The following is an 18,251-nucleotide window of genomic DNA, read 5'->3' as shown; positions in this document are numbered from 1 at the left end:
CTCAATTTTATAACTATATATAAAAAGGAAAATCCAATAAAAATTAACAGATTTTACAAATATAATCTCAAAAGTAATCCCTTCATATCCTTAAATAAAGAGTGATTTTTTTTTTTATTGTAAATACCAGCCTGTCACATTAGCATAAAAATCCCTTTCTATAATAATAATAATTATTTATTATTACTGTCCAAAATAATAATTGCAAGAGAAAGGACAAAGAGAAGAAGAGAGAGAGTTAGAAAGGAAGGCCTTGGGGAAGAAATATCAAACCTCCCTCTTCCCCATCACTGGTTTTTTTCTTTGTTTGTTTTCTAAGGTAACAATTTGTCTTTGAAAATTGTTTTTTATTCAATTTTTATTATTAACATTTGTTTACTGATAATTAATTAATCTACTTTTTTTTGGCTATTAGTAATTTTTGCATTTCATTGTGGCTTCTAACCGGGCTATTTCAGATCGTGATGAAACTAGCTTTGGTTATGTGAAGAACTGTGATTTTTTATATTTCGATTGGTGGGTTGTTTTTTCTATTTAATTTATGTAGCTTATAGACTTTGAATTTTGATTATTTTTCCTGGGTTTTTGGCATTTTATTGATTTCTATTTCCTTTACGAGCCAAATTCCCATCTGAGTTTTTAAATTTTGTTGATTGTGTCACAAGAATGTGAATTTGATTTGTTTTGGCTATGTGGGTCAGTGAGTTTTTGGCAGATTGTTGATCAGTGAATTTGATTTGAATTACTGTGAACTGAATTTTGTTTTTTTTTATCTGGTGTCTGATTTTGTAGAAGAGGAGGGGGTTTGAATTTCATTTGGTGAAAAAATGGGGGTTATGTCAAGACGGGTTGTGCCCGCCTGTGGTAGCCTGTGTTTCTTCTGTCCTTCACTGAGGGCAAGGTCAAGACAGCCCGTTAAGCGATACAAGAAGTTGCTTGCTGATATCTTGCCGCGCAATCAGGTGATTTTTTATGTGTTTCATGGTAGCTTGCTTTGTCTTTGCAAGTATTTTTATGGGTTTTCTATGATTTGGAAGGATATTGAATTGAGTTGGCACTCTCTTCTTGTGCTCTGAACACGGTAGCGCTGTTAATCCAGTGTGGATTGAATGGATCATTTGTGGTTGAAATGCAGTTTATGTGATGATGTATATGTGGTTTTATTTGTACTTTGATTCATCATGCACACCTAATCAAAGTGAACTCCATTTGTATTGCTACATTTATAGCCATGGCCATCATTGGTATCATTGTCAATAATCATGAATGTATTATTAGTGAACTTGGTCCAAGTGCCAGTGATTTTCTAATTAAGGAATTTCACCATCTTGCCAGTAGAAGAATCTATAGCTTTGGCAGTTCCATCTTAAAGGCTCTCTAAGGCTTACGACTCATCTCACCCTCTCCATCCATCCAACAGGGAAAAGAGAACGTTGTTTTGATAAAAAGAGTGGTGTGGAACTTTGTTTTTGTTCTTTTCCTTTTGTGTTAATGCAACTGACATTTTGCAGGAGGCTGAACCAAATGATAGGAAAATCGGGAAGCTTTGCGAGTATGCTTCAAAGAATCCATTACGAATTCCCAAGGTCTGTGTACTGATTCCCCTTTAGGAATTTCCAAGGTCTGTTTATTGATTCATTGAGAGTCCATTACCTTGCAGATTCATGTATTTAAATATTCCATCAAGATTTAACATTTCATTGGTTCAGTTATTTTCTCTAACAAGTTTAAAGGATAAGGAAAATGCAATGTGATTGTCCTTTTTACCCTTTCTTGTTAGCATGCTCTTCATGTAATATTTATTTTAAGTGCTAATAGTTAGTTATTTTTCCCTGTTGTAATTATTTGGTCTTGATGTGAACCCAAGCTTTTTTTCTTGTCTCACAGCTGATTCTGGTCATAATTGAATTTTTTTAATGAACTTCAATATCCTATCTAAATATTGTAGAATTTAGAAGAAAAAAATAAATAAATTGGTCAGTGTTCTGCAAGGATGATGTGTTCATGGGGTTCAATTTACAAATAAAAAGTTAACTTCAACAAGCTTTGTAGTTTCCATCTACCCGCCAAATTATATAACTTTGTTTGCATTGGCTATTAGTTTTACATTTAGTCTCTGCTCCTCAGATTACTGATACCCTGGAGCAAAGATTTTACAAGGAGTTGCGGCATGAGAACTTTGGATCTGTAAAGGTTGTGGTATGCATTTATAGGAAATTGCTATCGTCATGTAAGGAGCAGATGTAAGTCTCTGCATTTTAGACTTGAAATGACTTGGACTCTATTTGCCAAAACCACTCAATTAGAAAGTTGTTGAATATAACCTTGAAATTTTACCTTTTTAATGTGTACTTGTTAAGTTTTGAATTGCTTCCACAAATTAATGCCATATTTAGGATTTTTGCCCCTGAAGCTGCTAATAATTTTTATGAATAAAGAATTGTAAGCATTTGACTAGAATTTGTAAAAAGAAAAAGAAACTGTACTGATAATTGAGAGTAAAATGAAAAGAGAATGTATATGCGATTAAAACTACATGGTTAGAGAAGTAAATTGGGACGTCATTGATGCCATTTGATTAGTATATACAGTTGGAATAACATCTACAAAGTAATATAGACAGTCAAATTATTCTTTGGAATGATACTAAGATCCTGTTGTTTTTTTGAAACAGTAGCTGTTTTGTTTGATGACATTTGCTGTTGCCATTCAATACATGCAGGCCTCTATTTGCCAGTAGTTTGTTGAGCATTGTTCGGACTCTTTTGGAGCAAACTGGGAAGGATGATTTACGGCTTCTGGCTTGCGATGTTCTTGTTGATTTTATAAGTTGCCAGGTTTGTAATGGCTAAAGCTAGATTTGTGAGAGTAATGTTGACATAAAGCTATATAAAATGGCACATGTGCCTATGATACTAACTTATTCTATAAAAAAAATAGATGGATGGCACATATATGTTCAACTTAGAAGGCCTCATTCCTAAGCTCTGTCAATTAGCACAAGAAGCTGGAAATAACGAACGAACTCTACGTTTGCGCTCAGCAGGACTGCAAGTGCTGGGCTCCATGGTACAGTTTCTTATGCTGGTTCAAATGTCTCTGGTTAAGGAATTGCCACCCACAGGTGTTTTTGTGATTTTTTTTATGTTTCAGCAATCATATGAATTGCTGTTGTTTCTGATGATTGGCTTTTCCTCTAAAGATGAGGCACGTGTACTTTGGATAAATGTATGACTCAGTTGCATTGCTAGGTTTTTAGAAATTGTACTTGATACTTGATTTCTCCTTTCTAGCACCCCCCTCCCCCCCAGATTTTCTTTTCTGATCCTATTTGATAATAGAACTTTAAAGGGATCAGATTTGGATCTATCTAGGATACTGATTTGACTTGTTGATAACCTGAAAACCTGGAGACACTTAAATTAATTTCTGAGTTCTGTTTTTTTCCAGGGGAAGGAAAATTAATTTACCTGACTCTTTTTTCTACTAACTTTCTCTATGCATTTTTATGTTCTTATATCTAACATTTCATTTCTCGTAATTTTGTCATCTTTACATGGCCTTTTATCGTTCTCTTATTATTGCATGTAGCCCAAGATTCTCTTATTTTCTATTCTTGAGCACACTTGATTGTCACTCCTTCGATGCATTGATTGTCACTCCATTGATGCATTCTTAATTTTATTTTGTTCTAGGTGTGTTTCATGGGTGAGCAGGCTCACATCTCGATGGATTTTGACAGTGTGAGTAGACCTTCTTATGTACCCTTATTATCGAAGCCTTTGACATTAGCAAACACATGTGACAATTGTTGGCTTTTGGTATTAATTGGAACACTTTGTTTTTTGGTCTGAAATAGATTATATCAGTCACTTTGGAGAACTACATTGATTTCCAAATGAATCCAGATACAATGGAAGATCAATGGGTTCAAGGAGTGCTTAAAACAGAAGATAATGGCTCATCTTTCCCAGACATAAGCAAGAAGGTTTCCTTATCAGACCTTACAACCAAGCCTGAATTGGACCTTGCAATGTAAGCCTATTTTATTGGTTCAATGCTATGTGTTTAGAGGCAATAACTTTTGTTCAAGTAACATTGTTTGCTTCCTTTTCATCTAAAACAGGGATACTTCCAAGAGTCCATCTTACTGGTCTAGGGTATGTTTATGTAACATGGCTAGACTAGCGAAGGAAGCTACAACAATACGACGTGTTCTTGAACCTCTATTCCAGAACTTTGATGCTAACAATCACTGGTCCCTAGAAAAAGGAGTTGCCTATCCTGTTTTGATGTTTTTGCAGTCACTTCTGGTTGAATCAGGTTATGTTTAGAGCTTGATGCACTGTGTTTTTAGGCCATGTGTGTGGTTTCAGATACTCTACTGTAATTCAAATAACCTTTTTGTATACATAACTGATCTTGCTTATATTAACTTCAGGAGAAAACTCACATCTGCTATTATCTATCCTGGTCAAGCACTTGGATCATAAAAGTGTTGCCAAACAACCACTTTTACTGGTAGACATTGTTAATGTCACAGCACGACTTGGACAAAGTGCAAAGCAGCAAGCCACAGTTGCTATCATTGGTGCAATATCGGACTTGATGAAACATCTACGAAAGTGCCTGCAAAATTCTTCTGAATCATCCAGCCCTAGGGATGGCCGCGATGAAAGGAATGCTGATCTTCAGGTTGCCTTGGAAAACTGTATTGCACAGCTCTCAAATAAGGTTTGCAGTTGTTCCTTTAGTTTTCACTTCATTTAATTTATGGAATGAACTTGCAGTGCCACAGAAACTGTGGCTTCTGAAACGTTAAAACCATGGTTTATCTTAATATGCTTGTAAAATTGTTTTTGCAAAGAAGTTTGGGAGTGAATCATAGTGTATAAATTATTGTTGTTGTTTTTTTTTTTAAAAATTTCATCCATGTAGCTCATGTACAAAAGCTGTTTTTAATCAACAGGTGGGGGATGTGGGACCCATACTTGATACGATAGCTGTGTTCTTAGAGAATATTCCAGCCACTACTGTTGTAGCGAGAACAACTATCTTGGCTGTTCACCAAACTGCACGGATTATCTCTTCCATCCCTAACATATCATATCACAACAAGGTAGATAAATGTACTTCTACTATTTTGTGGTCTAATCTCTAAAACGATTCAAGTACTGAGGTTATGCTTTGTAATCTGTTTCAGGCTTTTCCTGATGCTCTATTCCATCAATTGCTTGTAGCAATGGCCCACCCGGACCATGAGACTAGAGTTGGAGCACATAGTGTCTTCTCTATCTTGCTTATGCCATCCTTGCTTTCTCCTTGGTCAGACCAGAATAAGAAAACCTCTGAAGCTGTTTCTGGGTTTTTTGGTTCATCAGCATCACAAAAGAGGAGTAAAAGTTTCTCCTTTCAGGATGAAAGCAATGATAATGTTGATTCCATGGATGGACAATCATGGGAAGAAGGCAATCCAGTATCAGATAACAGTGGAAAACATGATTCTCATGATCGTTCAAACAGCTTCAAGCATGCTGTCGTAGATGGAAAAACGGTATGGAGCTCCAAAATTCTGAACTTGAGCTTATTTAGTTTTCAACTCGATTTTTTTTTCCACATCCAAGATGGAAAAATGGTCTCATGCAGTTGAATGCTTGCTTGCAGCTAACTTCCCTTCGATTGAGTAGCCATCAAGTTAGTCTTCTGCTTTCATCAATATGGGTTCAGGCAACATCTGCAGAGAATATGCCCGCAAATTTTGAGGCCATGGGCCATACTTATAACATTGCTTTGCTTTTCACACGATCTAAGGTTAGTCATGCTTACAATGTGCTAGCATATGGTGCATTTACTTCAATCTCCTTTCAAGCTCTCTAATTTCTTAGCTTAGTATATCTGGGGGTCCTCCTGAATTTTTTAAACTTAGAATGTTGTTTCAAACCAGCAAGTTTTTTTCTCAGTTCACCATTGATTCTTTTCTCCTTGCAAAGATACTGACATTGAATCTGGAGAAGAAAATTACTGAGTGGGATTTCTGCATAGCCAGAAAAGAAGTTCAATGTTTTGCCATTTCTTTCAAATTTTCCAGTTTTAGATAACTGAAAAATCTAATGCTTTCAAATTGATGGCCATTCCTGGCCTGTGTGTTGATGAACTTTGGTTATTACAGACCTCAAGTCACGTGGCTCTAGTTCGGTGTTTTCAGCTGGCGTTCTCACTTAGGAGCATCTCTCTGGATCAAGAAGGTGAGTTGAATCTATCAGTGAATGATAATATTTTGGTCACAGGATTAACAGCATTTATTTGGAGATGAATGGATGTTTCCCATGTGGCCCTGTATATGTGTGAATGTAGCAAGATGTTGCCATTCGTGAGATCAGAATTTCACTAACACTTCCCAGTCTCACTGTTATACACATTGACGGACCTTTTATCTGTGTTCCCAAACTTGCTTTTCCTGTTCATCTTTTCTCAAAATATTGCCTTGATTTTCTTTTAATCATGCAATAAAAATGTAACATTAATGTAAAACTATGGTTTTGCTTAAGATTTTTGCTGAATCACACAGGTGTATGTTATATAGTGAATCATGATAATGTGAGAGATAGACTACCCAGATTTTATCTTTCATTCCTTCTTTTCTCTTACTAAAAGATCCCTGATTTGTGATTTCTGAATTGCTTGTGAAGTTTATTTTCTGAAATTGATAGACTGGTTATGTTGGTGAAATTTACTTCCAATATATATCTCTTGCATCCAATTTTAAGCAGGTCTGCAGCCATCTCGCAGAAGGTCCCTCTTCACCTTGGCAACATTCATGCTTATTTTTGCAGCAAGGGCAGGAAATCTCCCAGAGCTAATTCCTTTTGTTAAAGTCTTTCTAACGGAAAAAACAGTTAGTTTCCTTTTCCATTACCATTTAGAAGATAATGTGTTGTTTTTGTTTTCCTATGGCAAAGACATGTTTCCCTTGGAGCTTCCTTTAACACATTTGCATCTATTTATGATTATTTTGGCAGGCTGATCCTTATCTTGAATTAGTTGAAGATATCAAGCTGCAAGCTATTTATGTAGAATCTGATGAAGGGAAAATAGCATATGGTTCAGAGGATGATGATGTTGCTGCTTTAAAATCTCTCTCATGTGTAGAAGTAGATGATAGTCATTTGAAGGAAACCCTGATATCCCGATTTATGACAAAATTTGTCAAATTATCAGAGGTGATGTTCTGATTTATATTTATGCATTTTCTTAACAATATCACTACTGAATTTGTCTTTTCTAGATCTGATATTAGACTTTTCAAATGGCCAAAGGTCCAAGCTCTGAATATCTATGAGCAACAGTTGCATGGTGAATAACACTAGCGACATTTATGTCATTAAAAAATAGAGTGAATATTGTGCCAAATGAACACACTTTCATAGAAATACGAAGAAAAAGAAAGGAATTTATTTTTTTAAAAAATGTAGTAAGAGGATCTGTATCAGTTTAATCCAAGTCAATACCATTTATCAATTAGACAAGTATTAAGAAACACAGACCACATAAATTTTTCTCATCTCATGCTTTAGAATAATTATGCTTTTCTGGAGTTTTTGAAAAATCTTGAATATTATTCCCAGGACCCTAGGTAGATGTTTCACAGTTAATTTTGTTGTTTCCTTTGACAAGGTTCCAACGAGGACAGTGTGTTCTGTCTCAAAAGGGCTGTACATCATTTGAGGTGTACTTTATTTCAAAATTGTCTTTCTTTGTTTTCCAGGATGAGTTATCAGGCATAAAACAGCAACTTCTACAGGATTTTTCGCCTGATGATGTATATCCTTTAGGAGCTCCCCTGTTTATGGATACACCTAGGCCATGTTCCCCTCTTGCCCGAATGGAGTTTCAGGCATTTGAAGAGGTAACATCATTAAGATTATGTTTTCTGTCTTACATTTAGCAAATGTGGTGACAGTTCACTTATTTTATTGGGTTTGTCTCAGATCATGCCTGCAGCTGACTTGACGGATGATGAAACCTTCACAGAACTTAATGGAAGCCAATCTGGTCGCAAAACATCAATATCTGTCCATACACTTGACATTCTAAGTGTCAATGAACTTCTGGAATCAGTAAGAGGAGCACGTCTTGTTTCATCTATTTTTTACTGATTAGATGGAAATGCCATTCCTTTGCTGCATTTCTTTCCTATTTTAGGTTGTTTAGACCTGTGATCCCGGTAAGGAACAAGGGCTGAATTGTTGTGGAATGTATTGAAAATTATAAGTTTGGGAAACCTTTTTTAAAAAAAGAGAAAGAGAGAGAGAAAGAAAAGTACTGGATAGGATTTATTTATTTATATATTTTTTTTGGGGGGTGGGTTTGTACAAGAAATAGTCTCTTTCCCAGACATCTGGTACAACTGTTGTATGAGAGAAAAGTACGGTAATTGTAACAGGAATGTCTTGTTTTATCCATTTCTAGTTGAGTATAAAATCAGCCTTTTATGATACTTTATGATTTATTTTTTCTTGATGACTACCTGTCTTAGCTTCACACTTGAAAATTAAATCTGTCAGTGCTCTATCCAGGTCCTGGAAACTGCTCGACAAGTTGCAAGCTCCCAGGTGTCCTCTACACCTGTACCTTATGACCAAATGAAGAGTCAGTGTGAAGCTCTCGTTACTGGTAAACAGCAGAAAATGTCTATACTACATAGTTTTAAGCATCAACCGGAAGCCAAGGTTTTCCCCAGCACAGATGAAAAGAAGGACACCTCAGTACATGATGTGGTGAGTTTGTTTACTTTTGCAGACACAGGCCATGCTTATTGAATATATTGCCTTTTCAAATATATTACTTTTTGCCCTGTCTTGTCCCTTTGCATGAATACATAACTCGAGCATCATTCCTCGGGTTTGGTGGTAGTGACATTATAACTGAAACTGTTATCAATAACACCACCAGGAACAAAAAACAACAGTGATGTCAAAATTTGATGTTATGATCATCACCATCACTGTTGTCATTATCATACCTGAAGTTTGAGCTTCAGGAGTTTCCTGAAAGTTTGTGTTTGGATCTTTTGTCTTTCATTTTGGTTTTGGATGTCCCTGTTCCAAGGCCTTGGATGGTTTTCGGATGTTCCTGCACCACTGTATGATATACATGTGATGCAAACGCTTTCTTCATGTTTTTCTTTTGGAGGTGAAGGTTCCCAGAACCTTTAGCCTTTATCACTCGGCAGATAGGCTCTCTCATTAAGACATAATTCATGTACTGATAAAGTTGCAAATTATTTGTTGTTCAGAAAGTGGAGTTGCCGCAATGTGATCTAACATTAGCTACAAAGGATCAAATTAGAGCACCTGATCAACTCGCCCTCTGCTCACTCGAGTACGGACAAAATTCTTTCAGATTACCACCTTCAAGCCCTTATGACAAATTTTTGAAGGCGGCTGGATGTTGAAGAGTGTTCTTTACTTGCGTATGACTACAATGTTTGTCTAATTTATCTTTTCATCTGGCAGTTATCCTTTTCCTTTTCCGCGATTCTTTATCATGGAAGCTTGCCATTTCTAGCTTTACATGTAAATGTTACCCGGTCTGATTACTAATGTGGAGAAGAGAGAAGGTAGTATGGGGGAAATGGGTGTTTTTCATCTACTCCTACATTGTTTTCAATATCCACAGCAAGATTTGTTAATATCTTGACAGGAGCAAGTGCTCATACTAAATTTGTTGATTGTTATGTGCATACACATATATTTGTATAATAGACATCGACCTTGCTAAGTTTCTCTTGACATTTACTGATTGGTACTATCTTATCCTTTTCTGTGCAAACATTACTTCACTCCTGGAAAATCTTTTCTTTTTTTCTGGTCGATTTATGATATTCCTGCTTTAATGTGATGAACTTTTGATTAACCTTCAAGAGCCAAGAAGGGAAGGATCATATGCATTGGTTGCGAAGCTTGATTACGTACGAGCAATGAAAATTGCCTTAACTTGGCTAACCTCCTCCTATGAACACTTCTTGTGGACGTGGACATAGACTGAAAAATGACAGGATTCAGAAGAAGATTAGACGGAATATGGAGTCACAAGCTGAGGGAATGGCACCTCAAAGGGGTCTCAGAATCTGCACACCAGATGCTAGAAGATTCGAGATTCTTGCATTGCCCTGCATGGTTTAAACAAGCTCATGAAAATATTGGACCAAAGCATCTTTAATGTAATGAACATTCTCTTGTGCAAGCTGACGATGGAGGAAGCTGATTCTTTGGGTGTCTGCTAGCATCCATTTATATTTGAGAAAAAAAAAATCTCGCACTATTTATATTTATTTTTGAGAGCCATTGAATATGTTATTCGGTTTATCCATGGGTAAAAAATAATTTTAATAATAGAAATGGTGGTTTTTTATTATAAAACTGATTCCAACGGGTTTTTATGTCTTTGTATTTTTAAATTAATCAGTTAAATTAATGTAATTTATTCTAATAAACTCATATTTATTAACTCAAAACACTCACAAATTATTTCTTTTTTATCGTAGCGATAAGGCTAGATTAATTCAGGATACAGATCACGGATTGGAAATTAACTTGAATTAATCTAACTTTTTGATTGTTTTAATAAAAGGATTTTTTAACTGACTTTGCCCGTATCGAACTCCGGATTGATCCGTTGGATCCGAACTGGTTCTTGTAGCCACGTGGCAGCCACCTACTGGACTCATTCCGTTAACAACAAGATCCTTCAAAGAAAACCTTAAAAAAACGTGGCACTCGATGACCGGACCTAAAAACAAGCAGGGCCCACACACACACACACACACGTATACATAGAAATTAGAGCTCGTGTTCGTGTATTACAAACTCGCTCTCTCCGTTTTTAAAGTCACTCACTGAGTCATCATAACACAAAACTCGCGCTCCCACCCTCTCTCTCTCAAAACTCACAAAAACACCATGTCCCTGAGGTTTTAGCTTTCTCCCTCCATCGTTCTCTCTCTCTCTAGACAGATCTCTCTGATCAGGTAAGTCTCAACCGTCCGTTTATTTTCGCTCTCCTTTACCTTTCATGCATTTGTTTTTTGTGGAATTTTTAGTTACTGAAATAAATAAAAATTTGTACATTCTTTTTTTTTTCGTGTGCAAATTACGGAAAATGATCGGATTAGTGTTAATTGGTGTTTATTATAACTTTTTTTGATGATTCTTGACCGTTAGAGTGATTTAGGGCATTTTAAATGAAGATAAACTAGCGAAGACTTTCAGTTTTTAGCTTCTATGGTGTATTTTGAGAGTAATATATCAATTTCAGGGTGTTTATGAAAGAGATGTTGCGGTTGCTAGGTTTTTAGTAATTTATGTTTAGGAGAGCTGCTTAGAGTGTTTTAGTTACTGATTTTTCACGCATAGAGTGTATTATCCGCTGGGTGGTGGCGTGAGGACGAAAGTGAGAGAATGAGAACAGTGTGTGGGAATGTATGCATATATAGGTTGTTGGATTGATTATCAGAATTTGGAACTAAAAATAATAGTGTTCTATGTGTGAGAGGGTAATATTTGGGATTTTATTTTGTATATGCTTATTTATTGTAGGGATTGGAGGCTGAAACTTTGAGTTTTTTTTTTTGTTTGTATTTTTTTTAGGTTCGTATTTTTAATTTATGGGAGAGTGTAGTCGACAGAGTTAGATTCTTGTTTCTTTGCATATGTATTCAAAACGTTCTGGTCAAGGAGATGGCCCAGGTCCAAGGCCTGTACGGACTAGCGATAGGCTTAGGAGAAGGCCGAAAGTGTTTAGCCGGACGTACTTGTATTATACTCCAGGCATTATTCGACCCAGGAAAGGCAAAACCAAGACGAGGACTGCAGCTTCTCGGATTGCCAAGATGTTGGGTAACCGGGCAGTGCGGGCTGCAAATGCTAATGTAAGTGCTCATATTTCCTGTAACTTCATTTCTCTTTTTATTCATTCTGTCTTTGGGACTTTTTCATGGACATTGAACATGCAAGTATGGTGAGTTTATAGAATGTTTCTCCTTTCTGTTAATGCTAATTAGATTAGTCCATGATTTCCTATGCTTATTCCTATTAAGGATTCTAAAATCTGATTTATGCTGTTTGTGATTTTGTCACAGTCAGTTCCAACCAATCTTCGACGCTCGACAAGAAAGAGGAGGCTTTCTGCTCATCTTGAAGATTACACAGATAGTTCTGGATCAGAGGATGAAGACTTGATGGTTAGAATCTATACTCTTGCAAGCTCTAAGTTTGTGTATTCATGTTACAACAATTTTTTCTCAACTTGTATGGGTTTAAGCTTGGGATGGTAAAAATGATTTATTCTCCACTTTTCACTTCATGTAAAGCTTTGGGTAACATTATTTTCAGAGACCTGCATTTCGACCATTGAGGAACCGGATTCATAATAGCGCGAGTCAAGATGAGTTATCATCTTCCAAGCGTAAAAAAAATGTGGAGACAAAATCAACGCCTCGACGCGAAGGACTGCGACCCCGTCGTTCTAGAACAATGATAAAAAAGCCACTGGCTCTAGAGTCTGGGGATGAGCAAGATACTTCTGAGGAGAAGGCTGTCCAAGATGAGACTGAAAATGGGAACGATATTGATGATAATGATGCTGATGATGGTCAGAATGATGACGAGGCTGAGGATGAGGGAGATGGGGAGGGTGCGGGTGAGGGTGAGGATGAAGGAGAAGACGACGACGACGACGAAGACGACGACGATGAAGGTGAAGAGGAGGAAGAAGAGCAGGATGGAAGGAGGAGATATGATCTCCGAAACCGTGCGGAAGTCCGTAGACTTTCTATGGAGGAAGGTAAGCAAAGACCACAATCTCCTCAAAGGGTATTGCATCAAGGAATGGGGACAAAGGTCAATAGGGATGTAAGGAAAGGGGGATCAAGGGTTCACAAGCGTCATCGTCTATCAAGAGCAGAGGATTCTGATGATTCCCTTCTTGTGGATGAGTTGGACCAAGGTCCTGCTATTCCTTGGGCTCGAGGTGGGAGCAGATCCGGACCACCTTGGCTCCTTGGAGGACTAGAGATGCATGGGACAACAACTTGGGGATTGAATGTTGCTGCATCTGGTTGGGGCCATCAGGGTGATGCTTTAGCGAGCTTGACATCTGGTGTGCAAACTGCTGGCCCTAGCTCAAAAGGAGGGGCTGATATTCAACCTTTACAGGTTGACGAGACTGTAAGTTTTGACGACATAGGCGGGCTTTCAGGATATATTGATGCTCTGAAGGAGATGGTTTTCTTTCCCTTGTTATATCCAGATTTCTTTGCCAGCTATCATATTACCCCGCCAAGAGGGGTTTTGTTATGTGGTCCTCCTGGTACTGGGAAAACATTAATTGCCAGGGCATTAGCATGTGCTGCTTCAAAAGCTGGGCAGAAGGTTAGTTTTTACATGCGCAAGGGTGCTGATGTGCTCAGCAAATGGGTTGGTGAGGCTGAAAGGCAATTGAAACTTCTTTTTGAGGAGGCACAAAGGAACCAGCCTTCCATTATCTTCTTTGATGAAATAGATGGACTTGCTCCTGTTAGATCCAGCAAACAAGAGCAGATTCACAATTCTATTGTGTCTACTTTGCTTGCCTTGATGGATGGCCTGGATTCTCGCGGACAAGTTGTTTTGATTGGAGCAACCAACAGAGTTGATGCCATCGATGGAGCTTTGCGTCGCCCTGGTCGGTTTGATCGAGAATTTAACTTCCCTTTGCCTGGTTGTGAGGCCCGTGCTGAAATATTAGACATTCACACCCGCAAGTGGAAGCATCCTCCTTCAAAGGAGCTGAAGTCAGAACTTGCAGCTAATTGTGTTGGCTATTGTGGTGCAGATTTAAAGGCACTATGCACTGAAGCTGCCATCCGTGCTTTCCGTGAAAAATACCCTCAAGTTTACACAAGTGATGATAAGTTTGTGATAGATGTTGATTCTGTAAAGGTTGAGAAGTATCATTTTGTCGAAGCCATGTCCACAATTACCCCCGCAGCTCATAGAGGTGCTGTTGTGCACTCCAGGCCATTGTCTTTAGTAGTTGCACCGTGTCTGCAAAGTCATCTCCAGAAAGCCATGAATTGCCTATCCGATATATTTTCACCCCTTGCAGTGTCATCAGAGTTTATTAAGCTTTCTATGCTTTCCTATGGATCTGCAATTCCTCTTGTGTATAGGCCACGACTTTTGCTTTGTGGTTGTGAAGGTTCTGGTCTGGTAATTATCTTTTAACCTCTTGGATCTTTGGAATATTGATCATTATGGAAACGCCAAACTAAGAGTACTTACTGATTTAGTTTAACAGGATCATCTTGGGCCTGCCGTGTTACATGAACTGGAGAAATTTCCTGTTCATTCTCTAGGACTTCCATCTCTGCTTTCGGATCCCAGTGCAAAGACCCCAGAGGAAGCTTTGGTGCACATATTTGGTGAAGCACGGAGAGCCACACCATCAATCCTATACATATCTCACTTTGATCTTTGGTGGGATAATGTAAGCACATGCCTCCCTCTACAAACCTTAGGAAAATGCAATATACGCACTTAATTTTTTCTACAAACCCGAGGGATTCATATTCTTGTATCTAATCTGAAACAATTGACCATGCTTGCATAAAATTTTATGATTTTTTAGTGATATTTTTTTGTTAAGTGCCTTAAAGTCAATGATCCCCTCGCATCATCCTTTATCTGACCTTTACACGCTTGATGTTGCAGGCACATGAACAGCTCAGGGCTGTTCTTCTGACTTTATTAGAAGAATTGCCATCTGACTTACCGATTCTATTACTTGGAAGCTCTTCATCTCCACCTGCTGAGATTGATGGCGCATCATCAGTATTTCCCGATCATTCAGTGTATGTTCTACTTATTTGAAAGCAACTGTTGCAATTCCAGTACTGCTCTAATAATCGTGATGATTAATTTTAATTGCGGGTAATGTTATGTTAAATTTATAGTCCTATATTACTTTAAACATCATTTTAATATCCTACTTTTTATGTCTATTCTTGTCAGATTAACATAAGATTCTGTTGATTTTTTTTTTCTTCAATCAAGTTTGCCAGCGTAAAAGGACTATTTATCCTTGTTATACTTATTTTAGTACATGCTGGAATTATTGTAAACCATCATAGCTGATAAGAAGGTCATCTTTAGGCATCAAAAGGCTTTCAGTGCAAGCTTGTATACCCTTGAAATTGTTTTGTTCCGCCTTTAAATAGATGCATGGCATGTACTTGGTACTTACAAGGATGTCGTTTCCTTTTTGCTGTTATATCTGGGTAACCTTTACTTAATGCGCCATTTTTATATAATGATGACCACAGTATTTTCATGCTCAAGCCAGTATTTTATTTATGTTGTCAGCTATCAAGTGGGCAAACCATCAACCGGAGACAGATCTTTGTTCTTTGACCGTTTAATTGAAGCTGCCTTATCAGTTGTCCTGGAGGACGTGGCCAAGAAATCCCAAGGATCTTCCCCTCTTCCTGAACTTCCTAAGGCACAAAAAGTGGCAAGTGGCCCCAAGGCATCAGAGTTGAAAGCCAAGATAGAAGCTGAGCAGCATGCTCTACGCCGAATGCGCATGTGCCTCAGAGATATTTGCAACAGGTAAGCTGGCCATAGTTCTAGTCTTGTCCTTAGAAGATTGGTATTTCTTACATCACAGTTGTGGTTTTGTACAAATCACATGTAACCTCAAAACAATGTGATTTACTGCCTTAATGCAGTAAAAAGTCTGAGGTTAGGATTACAGTTGTAGTTTATTTCACGTTGAAATGGTCTCAAGTTTAATAATTTAAACAAAATGCAGATATCATAGAGCATATTATATCAAAGCAATGCAACATGGAACTTACACCTTCCTTCAACAAGAAATTATAGATTTGAGTTGCAGTTTCACTATGCATGAATATTGAAATGGTCTCATTGTAATTCAGCATGTTGGTTCTAAAGAAAATGCAGCTAGCATGGAGCAAGATTCAATTCGTCTAGTTAATTGAAGCCTAATGTAGATTTCCAAAAAAAAAAAGGGGTCATTCCCATAGGCTATAGCCATAATCCTTTCAGCCAATGATCCAGATTTTTTTCTCAATCTCTAATCTTTTGAAAAAATTACCTCCAAATTTTACTGGAGAATCAAAAGTCCAAATAAATGAAGAGGATAGGAGAATCAAGTATGCGGTGACAAACCCGAAGGAGTTGGAAGTAGCTAAATGAGAGATTTAGCGAACAATTAAGATCCTGAAGTGAGTGAGAGCAATGAAAAGTGGTATGAGTGAGGAATGAGGTCAAGAAAGGGCAGGTAGACTGTATGTCTGTGTGAACATGCGTGTGTGTGAAATACAAACCAGTTATCTTTGTCCAGTATTTGTACTTCCCTGCATCGTTCACATTCTTAACCTTGCTGCAGGGTACTGTATGACAAACGATTTAGTGCCTTTCATTATCCTGTCACCGATGAGGATGCTCCAAACTACCGCTCTATAATACAGAACCCTATGGACATGGCTACTATGCTGCAGCGTGGTGACTCTGGTCAATATATCACCTGCTCAGCATTTCTGCAAGACATTGATCTCATCGTGACCAATGCAAAGGTGTGTTTGGTTTCTAGCTGCATTTAGAAATAAACACGTCTATTCCTTTGTCCAGTGCATTTTTCATACTTACTTTGGTGTATGATTTTGTTACCAAAAAAACTTTGGTTTATGTTTTTAATGCAGGTTTACAATGGAGATGATTATAATGGTGCTAGGATTGTCAGTAGAAGTTATGAGCTTCGGGATGCAGTAAGTTAACATACGAATTGATTTTCAATTTCTTCCCCTCTCCTTTGTCTCTCCTTTTTTACTGTTCACCAAAAGCATCATGGATGAAGCTTTTCTCATAATATTTTTACAGGTGCATGGAATGTTGTCACAGATGGACCCTGCGCTCGTCACATACTGTGACAAGATTGCTGCCCAAGGGGGTCCAGTGCAAGTACCAGATGATCTAGGGGGATCTATTTTTCCATCAACCCCAGTTGTGCAGCTGTTAACAACTAGAACAAGTGCCCGGTTACGTAATGTCCAGCCTGATGTTAATCTGGATCAAAGCTACGAGGCCTTGAAAAGGCAGAAGAAAAATGCTGATGCTACTCATGCTGGTATGTACATCGGTAATTTTATTTTTTCATTCTGCTGGTGCCATTTGTTTTTCCCAATGATGTGAATGATATCTTGAAATAGTGTTAAATTGCAAGGCACTTATTTTACATCTTGAACTACTGGTGACAGTATACTGATATTATAGATCAATAACAAGTTTTACCAACTCAGCCATTGACTTCCTGTATACCTCCACGAGAGGAGCTATTTCAGTTATGTTAATGGAAGTGCTCGAAGCCAGAAAGCCAAATTTTGCTATTGCCTATATTCCAAATCAACTTCCTCCTCTTTAGCTGATGCCCTTTTTTGAAGTTTTCAACTCTTTAATTTTCCTGGATTTGTTAAATCTCAATTTTAATCTTTCTTTCGATATCCCTCCAGATATGGCTTTCTGACCATGTATACTTTTTTGAAAATCAGCTTCAACAGCAGAAGATAAATCACGACATCAGGATTCTGTACAGGCAAAGCCGCCGGAGGAACTTGATGCGGACGATATGAATCCTGACGGACCTGAATCCTCTTCGGCTGATGACATTCGACATGAAACTTCAGGAGGAGAGACTTCTGGTCACATCGAAGGGAGTGGATCCCAAGATGTCACAATGTCCGATGCCGAAGCATCAAGCCATGGAGAGTACATCAAGCGGCTTCTCATCGAGCGCACTGAAAATTATGACATCCCACAGCTTGAAAGGCTCTACACTCGTATTATGAAAGGCATCTTCGAAACCAAGGACAAAGGCTTCGAAGATGGCCCCAGATACTCAATTTTGAGGTTTTTGGTGAAATTTGCAGAGGACGCTGCAAATTTCTGAACTCCATACCCTTTTCCCTTTAACAGAGGATTAAAAAAAAAAAAAAAAGGAACCAAAAAGAAAAAAGAATCTTGCAGGTAGCTGTTGTAAAGTCGGGATTTTCTTCTAAAAAATTATTGAGTGAAAGCAGTCTCTCCTCTATCCCCCACCCACTCTCCTTACTTTTTTACCGTTGCAAGACGACGGGCATGTTTTTCCTTCAGTTGTAAAAAAGCATTTGCAGAGACTTGAGCTGGGATTGTTAT

General features: G+C 37.8%; 2 protein-coding genes across 7 annotated transcripts; both read left to right on the top strand.

Annotated features, from left to right (window-relative positions):
* The first annotated feature begins 192 nt into the window (after positions 1–192).
* On the top strand, positions 193–9,847 carry LOC105127024 (ARM repeat superfamily protein). Of its 4 annotated transcripts, none has more exons than XM_011028109.1 (21): positions 193–319; positions 459–516; positions 793–962; positions 1,512–1,586; positions 2,128–2,243; positions 2,723–2,837; positions 2,941–3,069; positions 3,696–3,743; positions 3,860–4,035; positions 4,127–4,323; positions 4,442–4,734; positions 4,970–5,119; positions 5,204–5,554; positions 5,665–5,811; positions 6,170–6,245; positions 6,771–6,895; positions 7,020–7,220; positions 7,766–7,906; positions 7,989–8,117; positions 8,577–8,777; positions 9,296–9,847. In XM_011028109.1, exons 3-21 carry the CDS (start codon positions 828–830, stop codon positions 9,452–9,454), a joined length of 2,964 nt encoding a protein of 987 aa, XP_011026411.1. In that variant the 5' UTR covers positions 193–319; positions 459–516; positions 793–827; the 3' UTR covers positions 9,455–9,847. The 4 variants fall into 4 exon arrangements, with proteins under 4 accessions (XP_011026411.1, XP_011026408.1, XP_011026410.1 ...); XM_011028106.1 differs by having other exon boundaries at positions 6,768–6,895; XM_011028108.1 differs by having other exon boundaries at positions 416–516; positions 6,768–6,895.
* Positions 9,848–10,876: 1,029 nt separating this feature from the next.
* On the top strand, positions 10,877–18,153 carry LOC105127023 (ATPase family AAA domain-containing protein At1g05910-like). Of its 3 annotated transcripts, none has more exons than XM_011028103.1 (11): positions 10,877–11,029; positions 11,649–11,929; positions 12,140–12,241; positions 12,393–14,249; positions 14,338–14,526; positions 14,751–14,890; positions 15,402–15,647; positions 16,450–16,636; positions 16,763–16,828; positions 16,941–17,187; positions 17,609–18,153. In XM_011028103.1, the coding sequence occupies exons 2-11, from the start codon at positions 11,711–11,713 to the stop codon at positions 18,004–18,006; spliced, it is 3,651 nt and encodes a 1,216-aa protein (XP_011026405.1). In that variant the 5' UTR covers positions 10,877–11,029; positions 11,649–11,710; the 3' UTR covers positions 18,007–18,153. The 3 variants fall into 3 exon arrangements, with proteins under 3 accessions (XP_011026405.1, XP_011026404.1, XP_011026406.1); XM_011028102.1 differs by having other exon boundaries at positions 16,941–17,199; XM_011028104.1 differs by lacking the exon at positions 17,609–18,153 and adding an exon at positions 17,318–17,595.
* Positions 18,154–18,251: the final 98 nt, after the last annotated feature.

Source organism: Populus euphratica, unplaced genomic scaffold (genome assembly GCF_000495115.2).
Source record: "Populus euphratica unplaced genomic scaffold, PopEup_1.0 scaffold50.1, whole genome shotgun sequence".
Lineage (NCBI taxonomy): Eukaryota > Viridiplantae > Streptophyta > Magnoliopsida > Malpighiales > Salicaceae > Populus > Populus euphratica.
The sequence above is the reverse complement of the archived record's forward strand: the minus strand, read 5'-3'. Positions and strand labels throughout refer to the sequence as shown.

What these genes read in the sequence shown, in the direction of transcription:
- LOC105127024 (XM_011028107.1), top strand. Translation starts at nt 828, where the DNA reads ATGGGGGTTATGTCAAGACGGGTTGTGCCCGCCTGTGGTAGCCTGTGT. An exon ending in TCTCGATGGATTTTGACAGT is followed by an intron (nt 3,744 to 3,859) that starts GTGAGTAGACCT and finishes GGTCTGAAATAG; the next exon opens with ATTATATCAGTCACTTTGGA. An exon ending in ACATATCATATCACAACAAG is followed by an intron (nt 5,120 to 5,203) that starts GTAGATAAATGT and finishes AATCTGTTTCAG; the next exon opens with GCTTTTCCTGATGCTCTATT.
- LOC105127023 (XM_011028102.1), top strand. Translation starts at nt 11,711, where the DNA reads ATGTATTCAAAACGTTCTGGTCAAGGAGATGGCCCAGGTCCAAGGCCT. An exon ending in GTTATGAGCTTCGGGATGCA is followed by an intron (nt 16,829 to 16,940) that starts GTAAGTTAACAT and finishes ATATTTTTACAG; the next exon opens with GTGCATGGAATGTTGTCACA. An exon ending in TCATGCTGGTATGTACATCG is followed by an intron (nt 17,200 to 17,608) that starts GTAATTTTATTT and finishes TTTGAAAATCAG; the next exon opens with CTTCAACAGCAGAAGATAAA.